General features: G+C 46.9%; 2 protein-coding genes and 1 long non-coding RNA gene across 5 annotated transcripts in view; 2 read left to right on the top strand and 1 right to left on the bottom strand.

The window, feature by feature from the left end:
- CHRM3 (cholinergic receptor muscarinic 3) overlaps nt 1-16,675 on the top strand; it is a 613,968-nt gene that overhangs the window by 551,868 nt on the left and 45,425 nt on the right. The window lies entirely within an intron of this gene.
- LOC149122612 (uncharacterized) overlaps nt 1-16,675 on the bottom strand; it is a 28,120-nt gene that overhangs the window by 5,472 nt on the left and 5,973 nt on the right. For 2 of the 3 annotated variants that reach the window (XR_016219721.1, XR_016219720.1), the window contains 2 exons: nt 9,729-9,805; nt 9,272-9,405 (listed from right to left, as the gene is read on the bottom strand). This is a non-coding gene — a long non-coding RNA (uncharacterized LOC149122612). The remainder of the gene's footprint in view (nt 1-9,271; nt 9,406-9,728; nt 9,806-16,675) is intronic. The other variant, XR_016219722.1, reaches the window with a different exon arrangement.
- Nucleotides 9,812-14,769, top strand: LOC103350917 (ral guanine nucleotide dissociation stimulator). Its single transcript, XM_008268210.5, has 6 exons — nt 9,812-11,288; nt 11,695-11,796; nt 12,025-12,218; nt 12,991-13,044; nt 13,926-14,119; nt 14,363-14,769. Exons 1-6 carry the CDS (start codon nt 11,151-11,153, stop codon nt 14,767-14,769), a joined length of 1,089 nt encoding a protein of 362 aa, XP_008266432.3. The 5' UTR covers nt 9,812-11,150.

Raw genomic sequence — 16,675 nt, 5'->3', positions numbered from 1 at the left:
CCATTGTTCATTCAGGAGCATATTGTTCAGTCTCCATGTGATTGCATACTCTCTAGGGATTCCTGAGTTGCTAATTTCCAGCTTCATTCCATTGTGGTCTGAGAAGGTGCATGGTATGATTCTAATTCTTTTGAATTTGCTGAGACTTGCTTTATGGCCTAGTATGTGGTCAATCCTAGAGAAGGTTCCATGTACTGCTGAGAAGATTGTAAAATCTTTAGCTGTAGGATTGAAAGTTCTGTAGATATCTGTTAGATCCATTTGGGCTATAGTGTCGATTAAATCTGCTGTTTCTTTGTTGATCTTCTGTCTGGTTGATCTGCCTATTTCTGAGAGTGGAGTATTGAAGTCTCCCAGTACTACTGTATTGGAGTCTAAGTCTCCCTTTAAGTCCCTTAACAAATCTTTTAAATAACCCGGTGTCCTGTAATTAGATGCATATACATTTATAATAGTTACATCTTCCTGTTGAATTGATCCCTTAATCATTATATAGTGCCCCTCTTTGTCTCTCTTCACAGTTTTTGTGTTAAAGTTTATTTTGTCTGATATTAATATGGTTATGCCAGCTTTTTTTTGGTTTCTGTTGGCATGAAATATCTTTTTCCAACCTTTCACTTTCAGTTTGCATGCATCTTTGTTGGAAAGATGTGTTTCTTGTGAGCAGCAAATAGATGGGTTTTATTCCTTAATCCATTCAGCCAGTCTGTGTCTTTTAACTGGAGAGTTGAGGCCATTAACATTCAATGTGACTATTGATAAGTAGTAACTTTGCCCTGACGTTTTCCCAAAGATATTTTCTAATATATGCTTTGAACTTCCTGTGATCTTTTACTGGGAGGTTTTCTTCCTTTACCGTCTTTCATATTGATGGCCATGTTTCTGTGTTTCTGTGTGTAACACATCTTTAAGCATCTTTTGCAGGACTGGATGAGTGGTGACAAATTCTTTCAATTTCTGTTTGCTATGAAATGTCTTTATTTCACCTTGATTCACAAATGAGAGCTTTGCAGGATATAATATTCTGGGCTGGCAGTTTTTCTCTCTTAGTATCTGGGCTATATCTCGCCATTCCCTCCTAGCTTGTAGGGTTTCTGATGAGAAGCCTGCTGTAAGTCTAATTGGAGATCCTTTGAGAGTAATCTGACGTTTCTCTCTTGCACATTTTAGGATCTTTTCTTTATGTTTCACTGTGGTGAGTTTGATTACAATGTGTCGTGATGAGGATCTCTTTTGGTCATGTTTATTAAGGGTTCTATGAGCTTCCTGTACTTGGATGTCTCTGTCCTTCTCCAAACCTGGGAAGTTTTCTGCTAGTATCTCACTAAAAAGGCGTTCTAATCCTTTCTCTCTTTCTATGCCTTCAGAAACCCTTAGAACCTGAATTTTGGTTTTTTTAATAGAAATCTTAAAAATATTGTCGCAAATCTACAGGATACTAATTTCCTCTTCTTTTCTTTGGTTTGACTGTATGTATCCTGTGCTCTGTCTTCTAAGCCCGATATTCTTTCTTCTGCTTCACTGATTCTGTTTTTAATTGTAATCCTGGCACAGGATAGAAGTCCAGTTCAAATTTCACATGCTGCATTCAGGTCTGGTCTGCAGTCTGGCTTTCTGGTTTGACGTCACTTTCATTGGCTCCATAATGACTGTGTGGTTGTCTATGACCCCAATAGAGCCCTTTACACACTGGTACCATGCCTGGTGCCTGTTCTAGTTGCCATTGTTTGCCAAGGCTGGGGACAGCCTCTCAGGGACCTGTCTCCTGATTGCCCAAAAAAGACAGAGCTGTGACATCTATATTGTGGCCCAGGTGGACCAGACAGGCTCCAAATCCAGTAACCTCCTGGACCTAAAAACCCTTTCTTCAGTTACACTGGCATGACGCCCTCCCCCCCGCCCAGTTCCCACTACAGGTCACCCTCTAAGAACATGTGGAATAGCACCTTAAACCTCAGCAATGGGATGGCCGTGGTGGGGATGCCAACCGCCCTGGCCCAGGGTCTCACCCTTTCTTTTCCTGAGCACTAGCAGTTCATTGTCACTCCCATCACTCCAACTGTCTCCCCCAATGCCACCTGCTTCTTGGATCTTCCCTTCCCCACTGTCCCCTGAATAGCCCATTAGCTTCTTCTCCTCCCGGGCTCACCTTTTCCCTCTGTTGCTCCTGGCTTGCTGTTTCCAATCCTTGTACCAACTGTCAAGGAACAGTTTTATGCATGCGTGTGTGTGTATGTGTGTGTGCAAATTATTGAACTCTTTACTTGGTACAGAGTTGGTCTTCTGCATATAAAGTTAATTGAAAATGGGTCTTAGTGGAGAATGGGACTGGGAATAGATAAGGGAGGAAGAAGAGGGGTGGGAGTGTGAGCGGGTGTGCGAGTATAATAGGAAGAATCACTATATTCCTAACAATATATTGCTGAAGTGCATTAACTTATAATCCATAAATTAAAGGTTTTTGAGGGGGGAAAAAGACATATTACAGGGCATATATATTCAAAGCATCCTAGTATGTGTATAAAAATAGAGATGCAGACCAGTAGAATAGAAACCTCAAGAATTAACCCTTGGATCTACAAACAATCTTTGACAAATGAAGTGAAATCATTCATTGATGAAAGGACAGTCTTCAACAAATGGTGAGTTTTTTTTGGGGGGGGGATTGAATTTCCAGGGCTGGCATTGTGCTGTAGTGGGTAAAGCTGCCACCTGTGGGACCACCATCCCATATGGGCACCAGTTTGTGTCCCAGCTGCTCTGCTTCTGATCCATCTCCTGCTGATGGCCTGGGAATGGCTATGGAGGATGAGCCAGGTGCTTGGGTCCCTGACACCCATGGGGGAGACCCCAGGGGAGGCTCCTGGCTCCTGACTTAGGTCTGGCCCAGTCCCAACTAATGCGACCATCTGAGAGGTGTGCCTGTGAATGCAGAATCTATCTTTCACCCATTTCTTTTTGACTCTGACTTTCAAATATATAAATCAAGCTGGGAAAAATATCAGATTCCCCCATGCAGGTGTTAGAAACAAGACTCCTACCTGATATCCTATACAAAAAGCAACTCAAAATGGGTCAAGGATCTAAATAGAAGACCTGAAACCTAAACCAAACTGCAATAGGAAAAACATTGAGGAAATGCTTCAAGACACTGGCATATGCAAAGCCTACTCAGATAAGACCCCAGGACCACAGGCAATACAAGCAAAAATAGACAAATAGGAATCCATAAAACTAAGGAGCTCCCTCACAGCAAAAGAAACAATTAACAAAATTAAGAGGCAATCAGCAGAAATGGAGAATATACTTGTAAACCATGCATCTGATAAAGGCTTAATATCCAGAATATATAAGGAGTTTGACAAACTCCACAAAAACAAAACAAACAATGCAATTATAAAATGAACAAAGGATATGAATAGACATTTTTCAAAAGAAGAAATCCAAATGGGCAAAAGACACAGGGAAAAGTGCTCGGGATCATTAGCCATTAGGGAAATGCAAGTAAAAATCACAATGAGGTATCACCTCCCTTCAGTTTTTGTGGCTATTATCAAAATATATTTTTAAAAGAGTTATGATGAGGTGGTAGAAAAAAGGGTACCCAAATACACCGTAAGTAGGAATGCAAATCAAACAATCATTATGGAAATTCCTCAGAAAATAAAAATGGGTCTATCACACAACTTAGCTATCTCATTCCTTGGGCTATACCCCAAGGATATGAAATTAGCATATAAAAGAGGCATTTCTATGTCCACAGCAGCTCTATTCACAATAGTAAAGATATACAGTAAACCTAGTGGCTGCTGTAGTGTAGTGGGTAAAGCTGCTGCCTGTGGGCACTGGTTCTTTTCCTGGTTGCTCCATTTCCAACCTAGCTCCCCTCTAATTGCCTGAGGAAATCACCAGAAGATGGCCCAAGTGTTTTGGCATCTGCCACCCATGTGGGAAACTCATATGAAGCCTCTAATTCCTGGTTTTGGTGAAGGAACTAGTGGATGGAAGACCGCTTTGTCTCTCCCTCTGACTTTTGAACAAATAAATCTTATTAAAAATTAAAAAAGAGTTGGGGCTGGTGCTGTGCGTAGCAGGTAAAGCTCCTGCCTGCAGGGCCAGCATCCCATATGGGCACTGGTTTGAGTCCTGGCTGCTCCACTACTGATCCAGTTCTTTGCTATGTCCAGGGAAAGCTGTAGAAGATGGCCCACGTCCTTGGCATCTTGCACCCGCATGGGAGACCCAAAAGAAGCTCCTAGCTCCTGGCTTCCTAACAGTGCAGCTCCAGCCATTGCTGCCAGTTGGGGAGTGAAGCAGCCAATGGAAGACCTCTCTCTTTCTCTGCCTCTCCTTCTCTCTCTGTTTAACTCAGACTTTCAAATAAATAAATCTTTTTTTTTTCTTTTTTTATTTTTGAGAGGCAGAGTTAGTGAGAGAGAGAGACAGAGAGAAAGGTCTTCCTTCTGTTGCTTCATCCCCTAAATAGCCGCCACGGCCAGCGCGCTGCCCCTATCTGAAGCCAGGAGCCAGGCGCTTCCTCCCAGTCTCCCATGCAGGTGCAGGGCCCAAGCACTTGGGCCATCCTCCACTGCCTTCCCGGGCCACAGCAGAGAGCTGGACTGGAAGAGGAGCAACTGGGACTAGAACCGGGACTAGAACCCAGTGTCCATATGGGATGCCGGCACTGCAGGCGGAGGATTAACCAAGTGAGCCACAGCGCTGGCCCTGTGCAATGCTTTTGTTTCTCTTCTTCACAAGACTGCCCTCTTCACTTTTCTAAAACCCATTCTTCCTCAAGGGCAGTATTTGCCCATAGGCACTGCAATAGCTGCTTCTCTGCTGAGGTCCTCAGAACCTTGATGCTTACACTTTGCTTAAGAAACATCTTTGAGTACAAACTCTGTTTTGTCAAAGCACTGCTTGGGATTTACAAATGCCTATGCCACCTGAGAAATGGGCTAAGCTCCATTCCATTTGATCAAGAAAGGATATCAATGATGTGTTGTAAACTACATCTCCCAAACAAGTGGAGAAGCAGCCACCCCCTAGGTGCCACACACAGCAGAGAAACTGGAGAAGTGTCCAGCCTCCACATGCGAGGATGTAGCCTGGTCTGCTTGCTGTAAAAAGCTTCAGTACAAGAAACTCAGAAAGAAAACACAAAATTGCTACTAACTGCGCAGCCGAGGGAATTGGATATTATGGTCCTTAAAAGATAAGTAGGCTGAGACATGTAAGCCACGTAGGTCAAAATGTAGAGACTGACTTTTTTAGGTGAAGGGTACTGACCTCTGCAAAGCACTCTGAAATGCATGAGCCAATAAGATGCTTTAAAAGCTGCATGTGTGGTCCCCAAGTCATCTCACTGCTGCTAAGGCTTACATATGGTTCTGCTGACACTGCTATGTAGTCCATACAAGGAAACAACAGCAGGTGATGGCAGATCAACTAGGGTAGGGACATCCAAAGGGCTACTCAGGGGGATTTGAGCTGTCCCATGACACCCAGTGTGCACACAAAGTATGGATACCCAAGGCGACAGATTAAACAGCAGTCACAGCAGGACAAAAATTGTGGGAAATAGCTGGTGTCAGGGGTCTTGTGTCTGGGGGATGCAGTAGGAAGGGAATCAGGGATAAAGAGCCTAGAAGGTCACCAAGCAGCATGGATTTGGGACCTCACATCCAGGCTGCCCAAGTTCAGGTCCTGATTCAGAAAGTATTCCCCAACCTGACAGATTTCCTGTCCAGATGCATGCACCCAGGAGCAGTGGGCAGCTCTTCCACATCTGCTGCTGAGTGGGGGGCCTGGGACACAGCCTGAGCAAGGGGTAAACTCTGCTGTCTGGACACTGATCATCTGGGGAGGGAGACCCAGGATTGTAACAGAAAGCATTAGACTCCTTCAAATGTGTTGTAGGTACTTTGCACATGCTAATCGAATCTAAGTGATTTTGGTGAAGTTCCCCAGGGAAGAGAAAAGTCTGTCACTGGGGACTTCAGCTGGTGTGCACTAGACCTTGGCTGTGCTAACTATGAGAGTTCAAACCCTGCAGGCTGTGCCCTGAGCTCTCCTGCCCATTACCCGCCCTGTGTCCCATCCTTTCAGCTCTGTTCCACTGTCTGAGGAACACATCACAGGCTACCAGGGATGCCCTTCACAAAGAAGAAGCCACAGGATGACGCTCGACAACACCATCTTGTCATCCAAACACATTTTTGATGGGGAGAATTTATGACACGGATGGACAGCAGGAGGGCAGATCTGTACGGAGGCCACAGGGCAATGCCATTTCCCTGTCTGCGTGCCTCAGTGTCCGTCCTCCTGTTAGTGCATTACCTTTGATTTGTTTCTTACATTGGAGAATAATGGCACAGAGATGTTCTTCTAAAGTTCTCTGAAGCTGTAACCCTAATCTGAAGAGAGCTCACCTACCCTTCTGCAATGGCTCCACTGTCATAAGTAGTCCTGCTCTGCCCTCTCGTGGTTTTCTGGGGAAATGACAGGAATGCTTCGAGCTCCACAGTTCTGTTGATAAGACATTCAAACTTACACAGGCTTACTCCAGGTTCAATTCCAAATCCTCTTAGATTAATTTCTTAGGAGTACCTCCTATAAGACAATCTTTGTTTTGTCATTTTTACGGCTGAGTCAATAATTGTTTTCCCATCTGCAGTATTTCAGTGATATTTCTTAATATTTCCTTAAGTCAAGCCCTGAGTTGCAGAGAGAAAACAGACTAAGTTGCTCTCTTGCAGAACATGCATGTCCAGTGGAAGGAGTGTGTTGAGAATAAGTGGTCTGCATCACAGCTGTGTATGCCTGATTAATGGAAACAGTATGAATCCCAAGCACATCCCTGGGTTACTACTGATTGTGACCCTTGCATTGTTAGACCATCCTGCCTGGACTTTCTGTCTCAAGTGTGAATAGAATCAGCCTCTTTTCTCTGTTAAGAACTTTATCTCAGGAATTTTATTAGACTCAGGACACGGGAATACACCCTCACAATGGAGAACAATTCATGCACCTTCAGGCCACATTCACTTGATGCATTTACACCTCACACCCTGTCTGACCTCCTTCTTTAGCATGGGAGCTTCTCCCAGGAATGGACACTGCTGACTCAGCTCCCTGTCCACACGGAAGCATGGAGTCTGGCACATCGTAGACAATGAATGAAGATGTGAGGAGCACAACACACCCCAAAGAGTTTCTCTTGCTGAGTACTCTGACACCAGTTGGAAATGTATTCACCCCTTCCTGGGACACAGCTGGAATTAAATCCCCAGCATCCTACGTGCTGTATGTGTCACGTGACCTGTTCCTGTGCAAGGAGCACAAATGCAACTGATGTAAAGCAGGAAAACACTCCTGCCTGCATTGCTCCATGTGCTGTTCTACTGCAGCTGTGTGCAGACGGGGATGGTGGAGGTGCTCTGTGGAAGAACTCGGGTTCAGGAATGAGCACAGGCAGGACAGCTGCCCCTCAACCTGCGCATCCGCCACACTGCTGGGTGGCCCTAGTGTGCTCTTACATGGCCAAAAATCAGGAGGGAGGCAGGTTATTTGCTAAGGGACCAAGACCTGGCTCTTCCATCTCCTTAGGAAGTTGATCATGGGAGTAACAGAAGGAGCATCACTCAGCACAGTGACAATGACAAAGTCTACTTTGCTTTTCCTGTGGGACACTCCCATTGGGACCTAAAATTTATTTCTAGAGAAATTCAATAGGTTTATAATCTTTGGTTAATAAACAGTGAAACCAAAAGCTACCCATATTTTTAGAAATTGTTGAAATTTTTTTGCAGTAAACTGTAACAAGGTTCTTAAACACCTAAATGTTTTTCTTAAAATATGGCTCAGTAAAAAAAATTGTGAAACTTTGTACACATTTATTGTCCTTTTTCTGAAAATGTTTCATTAAGTTCATTTGTGTCTTCTATGAGGAATGAGAATTCTGGACTATATACTAATTTCATGCCTGCAGATTCTTTGAATATATTCTATAGAAATCATTATATTTGTATTTTCTATTCTGCTGGCTCAGACAGTATTTATCAAAATTATTTTTAAAATATTTTCCTCCTAATAACTCCTTGTCAATGATAATTTTTTTAACATATTCCATTCTGACCCCTATCAGCTTATTGGTATAGATTAATTTTAGTAATGAATTCCAACATGGGTTCAAAGTGTCCACTGGGAAAAAACTTGTGGAGTCAAACACTCTGCCTCTTTCCAGAGATTCCATTTGGACTCACGGTAGGCACAGCTGTCTGTACCTGGTGCACAAACGTGCACCTGCACCAGGCCGTGGAGGGTACAGATGAAGATTTCTTAAGAGCCCCTGATGAAGCTGGAGCTGTGGCACAGTAGGTTAATACTCCGCCTGCAGCGCTGGCATCACATATGGGGGCCGGGTTATAGTCCTGATTTCTCTTCAACTCCAGCACTCTGCTATAGCCTGGAAAGGCAGCAGAGGATGTCCCAAGTGCTTGGGCCCTGCACCTGCATAGGGGACGAGGAAGAAGCACCTGGTTCCTGGCTTCGGATCAGCAGAGCAATGGCCGTAGCAGCCATTGGGGGCTGAACCAATGGAAGGAAGACCTTTCTCTCTCTCTCTCTCTCTCTCTCTCACTGTCTATAGCTCTACCTCTTAAATGAATAAAAAAATTTCTTAAAAAAAGAGCCCCTGAAAAGATACAAGCAAGGGAGAGAATATAGTGTCTCCTGTCATTCTGCCTGGGAATGGAGAGCTCTGTTCCCACTGAGGTGTCCTGCTTAGACTCCCTCCCTTCTCCAGAAAGACACAAACACCAAAACCAGAGGCTGTGGTAGGTAACTCAGCATCCAGGCATCCCCACAGAAACTCATCCCTCCTCTTCAGCTTGGAGTTCAGAGTCTGGGAACAGCTCTATATGTACCCACAATCCCTGTGGCACAGGATGGAGCTGGGGTGCTCTTTCTCCTACAGAGAGCTGTGGAGGAGGGCTCAGGATGGCTACATTTCAGAGGATGGGCATGAGGACAGAAGGAAGGACAAGGGGTTTGCACAGCTGTGTAGGCTCCATTTGCACTCCCTTTGCAAATCCCATACAGTCCTTCTATTCACATCTACTGAGCTGGGGCTTGGTCACCTTGACCTTCAAGAGACAAGAGAATGACAACCTATCAGTCTCATGAATTGCTTGACAGTCAGACTGATTCTCTGATCCTGAGGCTGTGCAACATATAGGCAAAGTAAATCCCAACAAAAGCACCACATTACCTTGAATCAGCCTGAGACCTCAGACCAGACACCTCCTTTCTCTGACACAGAATTCTGTCGGCAGACAAAAGGGCGTGGGTGACTTGTATGAATCTGAGGCACCAGCATGTTACCTTGCTCTCTTCTGGGTCCACCTGCAATTGTCACAGCACCTCAGTTTCTCCCTGGGGGAGTATTGCATAGCCCCAGTCCATGTGGCTAACTACTGTTCATGAACTTCCTGTCTGTAGCAGAGAGGGGCTTCATGGGATGCACCTGGAGGAATCTTGGTGCCCAGGACCAAGACTCCACACTGTGGAGCAGGTACCTGCTTTCCAGGACAAAGATAGACCCTGTGTGCACGTTGGTCCACATTCACCAGCCCAGCTCCACCCAGGTCCTCCAAGGGGAGGCCCTGCCTGTGCCCCAAACATTTCCAACATTCCTGCTTCAGCTGTGGTGAGCCCTGAGCACTCACCTTGTTTCCAGCAAAGTCAGTCCTGGGGTCCAACTGAGAAAGACCATCCTGGCTCCTGCCCTCCAGAAGCTCATAGTCTGCAAGGAGAGGGAGACCAAAACCTTGAAAATAAAAATAGCAGGAATCAAAGAGCAAGTGCTGTAACGTACTCAGTGAGGGCTCTGCAAGAGTGCTGAGCCATTTCATGGGGGCATCTGAAAGGCCTGCACTTAGGGACAGTTATGCTGGGGCAGACGAGAAGAGGAGCCCACTCTGCACAATGCTGACAGCAGTTTTCCCAGGAGGTGAGGGGAGCTGGGAGCTGCTAGAAGTCTGCCCACAGTACCAGAGTTTTGGTGGCCTGGATTGAGCCATCAATTTCACAGTGAGCATCCCACATAGAAACCTAGTTTGAGTCCTGATTAGTCCGCCTCTGATTCAGCTTCCTGCTTGTGTGCCTAGGAAGGCAGCAGAAGATGGTCCAAGTGCTTGGATCCCTGCCAACCACATGGGAGTCCCAGATGAGGGCCCTGGCTCCTGCCTTCAGCCTGGCCCAGAGCTGGCTGTTGCAGCCCTTTGTGGAGTAAACCAGTGGATACAAGATCTCTAGCTCCCCTTCTCTCTCTGCTGTGCAAACAAACAAATCATTACAAGCATATTTCTGTTCCACACACAAGTTGATGACGGGTACTAATGTCAAGGCTTAAAGAAGAAGACAAGACACTGGAAGGTCCGGGAGGACAATATCTGATTTGATCAAATCTAGCCACTAATGACACAGACAGAGAAATGATGCAAAGGAAGGAAGGTGGATAATGCCAAGCTCACGTAACAGGAATCAGGTCTGCTTTTCAGTTGTCCAGGCTACTTTGAAGTTATCAGACAAAAAGTGGATTGGTGAACCATGTGCACATCCCACGAATGAGTCAAAGACCCTGTATCCCATGTGACCTGACACCCTCTTCTGTATTTAGCTCTAATTTTGCATTAGATATATAGGACACCAGCCATAGGCTCACTCAGTATTGTCCCTTGTATACCTGATGACACCCCTAGAGTAGATCTAGAATGATGTCCCAAGAGGCACAGTAACTGATTCAGGGTACCACCCTGGTCAAAGTCAGGAATTGGAAATAAGGTTCCATGTGTCTGTCACTGTGGTAGCAGCCAGGAAGACCATAGGCCCTGCAGGGAGGGTTCATTGGTGTCATTGTGTAGAGAAACAGAGACAGCATGGGACAGAAGGGTGGGAATACATTCACTCGCAGGGTGATTTGAGGACTTTGGATGAGAGAAGAGGGGTGAGATAAGGAAGCCCCAACCATAACCTCGCCACTTAGTGACAGGCCACAACAGATCCTGTAACCCCGGTAACCAGGCATGAACATTCTAGAGAGATGCCCCTGCGCAGCTCATTTGGTGAGAGACGCTTGACAGAACAAGATGTTCTCTTGCTGTGTTCCCACTTCTAGAGGCCATGGCCCGAGAAACCCGCGTGATGAGGGGTTGTGGCAGCAATTTCGACATTGGTTCTCCCCTCACCCCCATCACCCCCAGCCATGTAGCACATGGCAACCACAGGTAACTCAGGACCACCCAGGACAGTGCTGTTCAGGCCAGGACTTCATGGTGAAAGCACCTGGGCTGCCCCAAACACCTTTATTGGGGAGGGGGAATAGTATGTGAGGGGAGGGCCTATCATGGGCAGGTGGTGATCAGGCTGGGAGGCCTTAACCTGGTGGTCCTGTCACCTTCACACCTCAGGTGATGGCTGGCAGGGTGGAAAGGAATTATCCGGGCACTCACAACTGCCCAGATATGATTTCACATCCTGCATGCCAGCAGGCCCCATCCTCTAGGGGGTTTAATAAATGGAATGGTCCATGTGGTCAGGAGAAGAGGAGGTCCCGAGGGGCAGAAACAGAGGGAAAGGGACCAGGCAGGGCCCTGATGCTTGCTCTGCACCTGCCGGGCACTGTCTTTCCAGAGCTCCAAGCACAACAGAGGTCAGAAGTTGCTGAACAAGGTCCTGTACTCCATCTCCTGCATGGAGAAACAGGAGGCCAACAGAGGCCGCTGTTGGCCCAGGGTGAGTAGGAATGCAGAGGGAGTTCCACATCCTGGCCCCGATGCCACCCCACGTGCCTGCTTCTCAGGGCTTTTAGATGGTTTGGGATGGGGTCAGCATAGTGCCATCAGTGCGATGCAGGACAAGAATCAATGATGGCTTTGGCATTGGTCTGAACTCCAGCTCCTGCACTTCTGGTGGCTCCTGGAGATTGCACTGACTGTGTGTCCCTCCTTTCTCCTAACCTAGGTGAAAAAGCCATCTAAACTGATCAAGTATGATGCCCTTGTTGGGTGGAGGGCCCAGGGGGACACGCTGCAGAAGCTGGTGGACCGGCTGGTGCCTGCCTTCCTGGGCTTTGAGCCCTTGTATGTTCCTGCCTTCCTGAGAAGCTACAGAGCTTTTGCCACCACCGGGCAGGTGCTGAACGCACTGTTAGGAAGGTCAGTCTCCCAAATCTCCAGGCCACCCCTAGCTGTGAGTCTTGGCAAGGTCACCCCACCTTCTTCCCATTATTTTCCCCTCCTTGAAAGGAAGTTCTTGCTTTAGCCCTTTATGATTCTCTGAAATTGAGTTGAACGGTTGAATGCATTTTTTTCACTTATTCCTTTGAGAGAGGGACAGGGAGTAAAAATTCTTCCACCTGCTGTTCCACTACAGAATTTCCCTGAAGAGATGAGCTAGGAGAGACTATATTCAAAAACCAAGAATTCAATACAGACGTCCTACATGGGTGATAGGGACCCCAGGACTGAGTCATAACCTGTCCCCATGGTGCACATTCACAGGGCCCTGGATTAAAATTGGAATGAAGACTCCAACCCAGCAGCTTGGATATGGGAAGGGGGCATTTCACGTGACATAACACTGTGCCAAATGCCCATGCAATGTTAAGCTGTTTCTGTATTTGCTGAACAGGGTCCAGATTCCATCCAGGTGTTTTTGGGTTGAACCAGACCAAGGATGTGTGATGAGGGCAGGAGGACTGCAGACCTATTCAGCTTCCTTTGGAACAAGCTGGTTGGAGTTTACTCCTGCTAGGGTGGCCATGAAGTCACACGATCAGCAGGACTTTTCTAGGCAGTGCCCTTGATGCACAGCACAGGACAGGCCCCCGTCCCTGCTGGACTTCCCTTCTTGGTGGACCCAGAAACGCTCACTGGACAGGGGCTGCCCACCATGGGGCAGATGTGATACCCTCCTTGCCTCCTCTAGGTTCCCATGGTTCCCTCCTACTGATGAAGGTGTACTCCAGGACGCAGTCAAACAGTGAGTGGGTGTGGTGGAGGTGGAGGGACCCAGTTTTTGATGACATTGGGCTGGAAGCATGGTGTCTGTGGGTTGCATGCAGCTGGTAGGTGCCTTCAGTCTAAACATGCTGTGATGCTCTTACAGAGCTGAGGTCTAGGCAGTGCCCTGTAGGAATTAAGCATTCAGAGAGCTGGGACTGGGCCACAGGCACTGTGGGACATGGAGGGGTAGCGGGAGGAGAAGATAAAGAAAGCCCTGAGGGAATTCAGCACCACCACCTCTCATGCAAACCTGCTTTCACCATCAGTCCATCTTGGGACCCAGAGTTGGAGTGGGGGCATCCTGCTCACAAATATGGCTGCAGCTCCACAGTGAGGCATGATGGGTGCTCAGAGGTTGCAGCCAGTGCCCAGGGCTCAGGCACCTCAGGAGATGAGCAGCACTGGGAAGAGCAGACCCATTTACTGTGCTGTCAGCACTAACATTTGAGGATAGTAGCACAGGCCTCAGGAGCCTGGGACAGAGGTTGCCCTCCTTGCTTCCTCCTGCTTCAGTTACTTAGGTAGCACCTACTGAGTGCCAGAGAGTGAGTGAACCAAGCAGATAACCTCTGAGTCTGCATTTGTGGAGCTGGCATTCTAGGGAGGACAAGACACAGACAACAGCATGCATCACGTTTCACTGTAAAGGGAAATGTGGTGACACCAAGGTCAAAGGCCCCCTCTCATAGGGTCATTTGTCAGTCCCCCTTCAGGCACCAGGGCTCTATCCTGGCTGTTTACCAGTGGCATGAGCTGGGTCAGAGCTATGGGAGGCACTGGAGGTTGCCTGTATATTGGGAAAATGGTGCAGCCTGAAGGGCCAGGCCTCTCACTGGACTGCCCATCTGCCTTCCCCAGTGCTATCTCGTCCATCCTGGCCACCTGGCTGGAGCAATACCCGGAAGATTTCAATCATCCCCCGCAATACACCAGTCTGCACGTGCTGCTGGACTACGCACAGCTCCTCCTGCGTGACTCAGAGCTGGGGCACCGTGTGCAACTCCTCCTGGGACGATTGCAGCACCCGGAGCCCACTGAGGCAGAACTAGAGGGTGAGCAGGATGGGGATGAGTGCATGTGAGTGCACGGGGAGGTGAAGAGTTTGGGTCACACTCAGAAAAGCTTCCAGAACCAGGGGCGGGTCTAGGAGCAACAAGGGATCAACTTCCTGAAAGTCATTCAGGAAGCAGAATTTGGGTCAATGGTTTCCCTGATAGTCGGAGACAAGGTTTTGTCTCTGGAAGGCCAGGAAAAGTCAGGCCTGCTGCTGATATGTTCTCCTCCTGTGATTCCAGGGCCAGCGGAAGCTCCAATTCCACAACAAGATCTTGTGCCACCTCCATCTCTGTTGCCAGATGGAGCTCCACAGCCAGAAGAGGCTCGCACACCAGCTCTGGAAACCTCCAGGGAGCTCACACCAGACCCCACTCTGGCAGCAGCTCCCACTGCAGAGCCAGTGAATGTCACAGATTCAGATCTAGACCCCACCGCAGACTCTGATCTACTGCAACCTTCTGGGCAGGAAATGCCTGTTGCTGAGTCCCAAGAGCTTGAGCTCTTTGTAGCTCCACAGCTGGCACCTGTCCCTGGGCCAGCGCTCACAGCCCCCTCCCTTACTACACAATATGTAGTAATGTTCATCTTTCTCCTTTACCTCCGCATAAGAAATTACTATTCTGTATACTATAAAATTCGCTTTTAATAAAATATACTATTAACTTTTTAAGGTATTCCATAGTAACCACTTTAATTAATGCTGTGTGTCCATCACCACTGTGTCACTCTGGAACCTTTCATCCATCTGTACTCCCCAAGTCATTGCCCTCAACCATCCATCCCTAGTCCCTGGCAAACTCTTCACTGTCTTCACGCCTGTAACTACAATGGATGTCACGTATCCATGTACTAACACAGTAAATGGCTTGTCGTTTCTTGCCACTGCATATAAAACCTGTTGGTTACATTCTTTTATTTTCTTTAAAGACTTACTTATTCTTATTTGAAAAGCAGAAAAAGAGATAGAGTGAGAGAGTGAGAGAGAGAGAAAGAGAGGGAGAATGTCCTCCATCGTCTGGCTCTTTTCCCAAAAGGCAGTGATGGCCAGGGAAGGGCCAGGCCAAAGCCAGGAGCTTTTTCCAGGTTTCCCATGTGGACACAGGGTCCCAGCTTCTTGGGCCATCCTCTACTGCTTTCTCAGGTGCATTAGCAGGAGCTGCATCAGACATGGAACAGCCGGAACTCAAACTGGCACCCATATGGGATGCTGGATTTGCAGGCAGCAGATTAACCAGTTAACACTACAACACTGGCTCATATGTTTTTGTTTTAACAAAAACAATTTAAAAAGAATATCCTGGAGAAATCAAAGTTTATATGTTAAAAATAAATCATCAATAATAAATATTTTCACAATCTTAGAATAGGAAATATTTTCCTATGACATGAGAGCTAGATAAGAAGCAAGTGCTTTTGTAGCCAAAAGAAAAACAGAAAACATTAAAAGCTGGGGGACCATCCTCAAACCAGAAAGTGTTCCATTCAGGCCATGTCCAGAATCATGGTTCATATCCTAGGGACACTTAGAACTTTCTGGAATCAAGTGTTTCTATTTTTAAAATATTGATTTGAGAGGCAGGATGAAGGGGGCAGGGGCAGAGGAGAGAAAACAGGGAGCACTCAGCACTCCAGTCTGCTGGTGGGACCTTTCAAAATATTTTCTATAACCTTGAATTGTTCTCTCAGTATATACAAAAATAATCACATTTTGTGGTTATAAAAAGAAGAATGCATTGTATTAGCAACTATCCACACAATTCACCTATTATGAAATTCTTTAATTCTTTTTTTTTCCAATTCTTCTTTTTTTTTTTTTTTTGACAGGCAGAGTGGATAGTGAGACTATTACGAAATTCAAGTTGATTAGCTAGTCTGAATTTTATAGCATTTCTGACAAAGAGAGAACTAATAACTATTTAATAGAGTAAAACAAGCAGTCCAGATTAACTGCAAAATGAAATAAAGGATGATGATGTGGTCCCTTCACCCGCAAGTGTTGCCCACTCTGTGAGGTTCTCCTCCTTCCCAGCCTCACGCTGAGATTCAGGTCTGTGTGTCTTACCTGGATGGGGACACACCCAGGCCATGTGTTCTTCTGTCATCTCCTGTCAGCTTGGGGTGAAAACAGTTGGTTTCCTGTCCCTTGTGCACCTTCATCGGCCACACAACTCACTCAGCAGACCCTGCTGTGCAATCCTGGACTCTGTCAGGGTTGGCACTGTGGTGCAGTGGGTTAACACCCTTGCCTGAGCGCCGGCATCCTCTATGGGTGCCCGTTGGAGACCCAGTTCTCCACTTCTAATCCAGCTCTCTGCTGTGGCCTGGGAAAGCAATAGAAGATGGCCCAAATTCTTGGGCCCCTGCACCTGCATGGGAGACAAGGAAGAAGCTCCTGGATCCTGGCTTCGGATCAGTGCAGCTCCAGCCATTGCAGCCAGTTGGAGAGTGAACCATCGGATGGAAGACCTCTCTTTCTCTGCTTCTCCTCTCTCTGTGTAACTCTTTAAAATAAATAAATTAAAAAAAAACATACTGGGCTCTGTCAATTTTCC

This window comes from Oryctolagus cuniculus, chromosome 13 (assembly GCF_051225735.1).
Source record: "Oryctolagus cuniculus isolate XC-2025 breed Fujian yellow rabbit chromosome 13, ASM5122573v1, whole genome shotgun sequence".
Taxonomy (NCBI): Eukaryota; Metazoa; Chordata; class Mammalia; order Lagomorpha; family Leporidae; genus Oryctolagus; species Oryctolagus cuniculus.
Note: the sequence above shows the minus strand (reverse complement) of the source record. Positions and strands in the feature narration are given on the sequence as shown.

Excerpts from the sequence above, each read along its gene's own strand:
- LOC103350917 (XM_008268210.5), top strand. The coding sequence starts at position 11,151 with ATGTTCTCTTGCTGTGTTCCCACTTCTAGAGGCCATGGCCCGAGAAAC. Across the intron at positions 11,797-12,024 it reads GAGGCCGCTGTTGGCCCAGG|GTGAAAAAGCCATCTAAACT; the intron begins GTGAGTAGGAAT and ends CTCCTAACCTAG. Across the intron at positions 14,120-14,362 it reads CACTGAGGCAGAACTAGAGG|GGCCAGCGGAAGCTCCAATT; the intron begins GTGAGCAGGATG and ends CTGTGATTCCAG.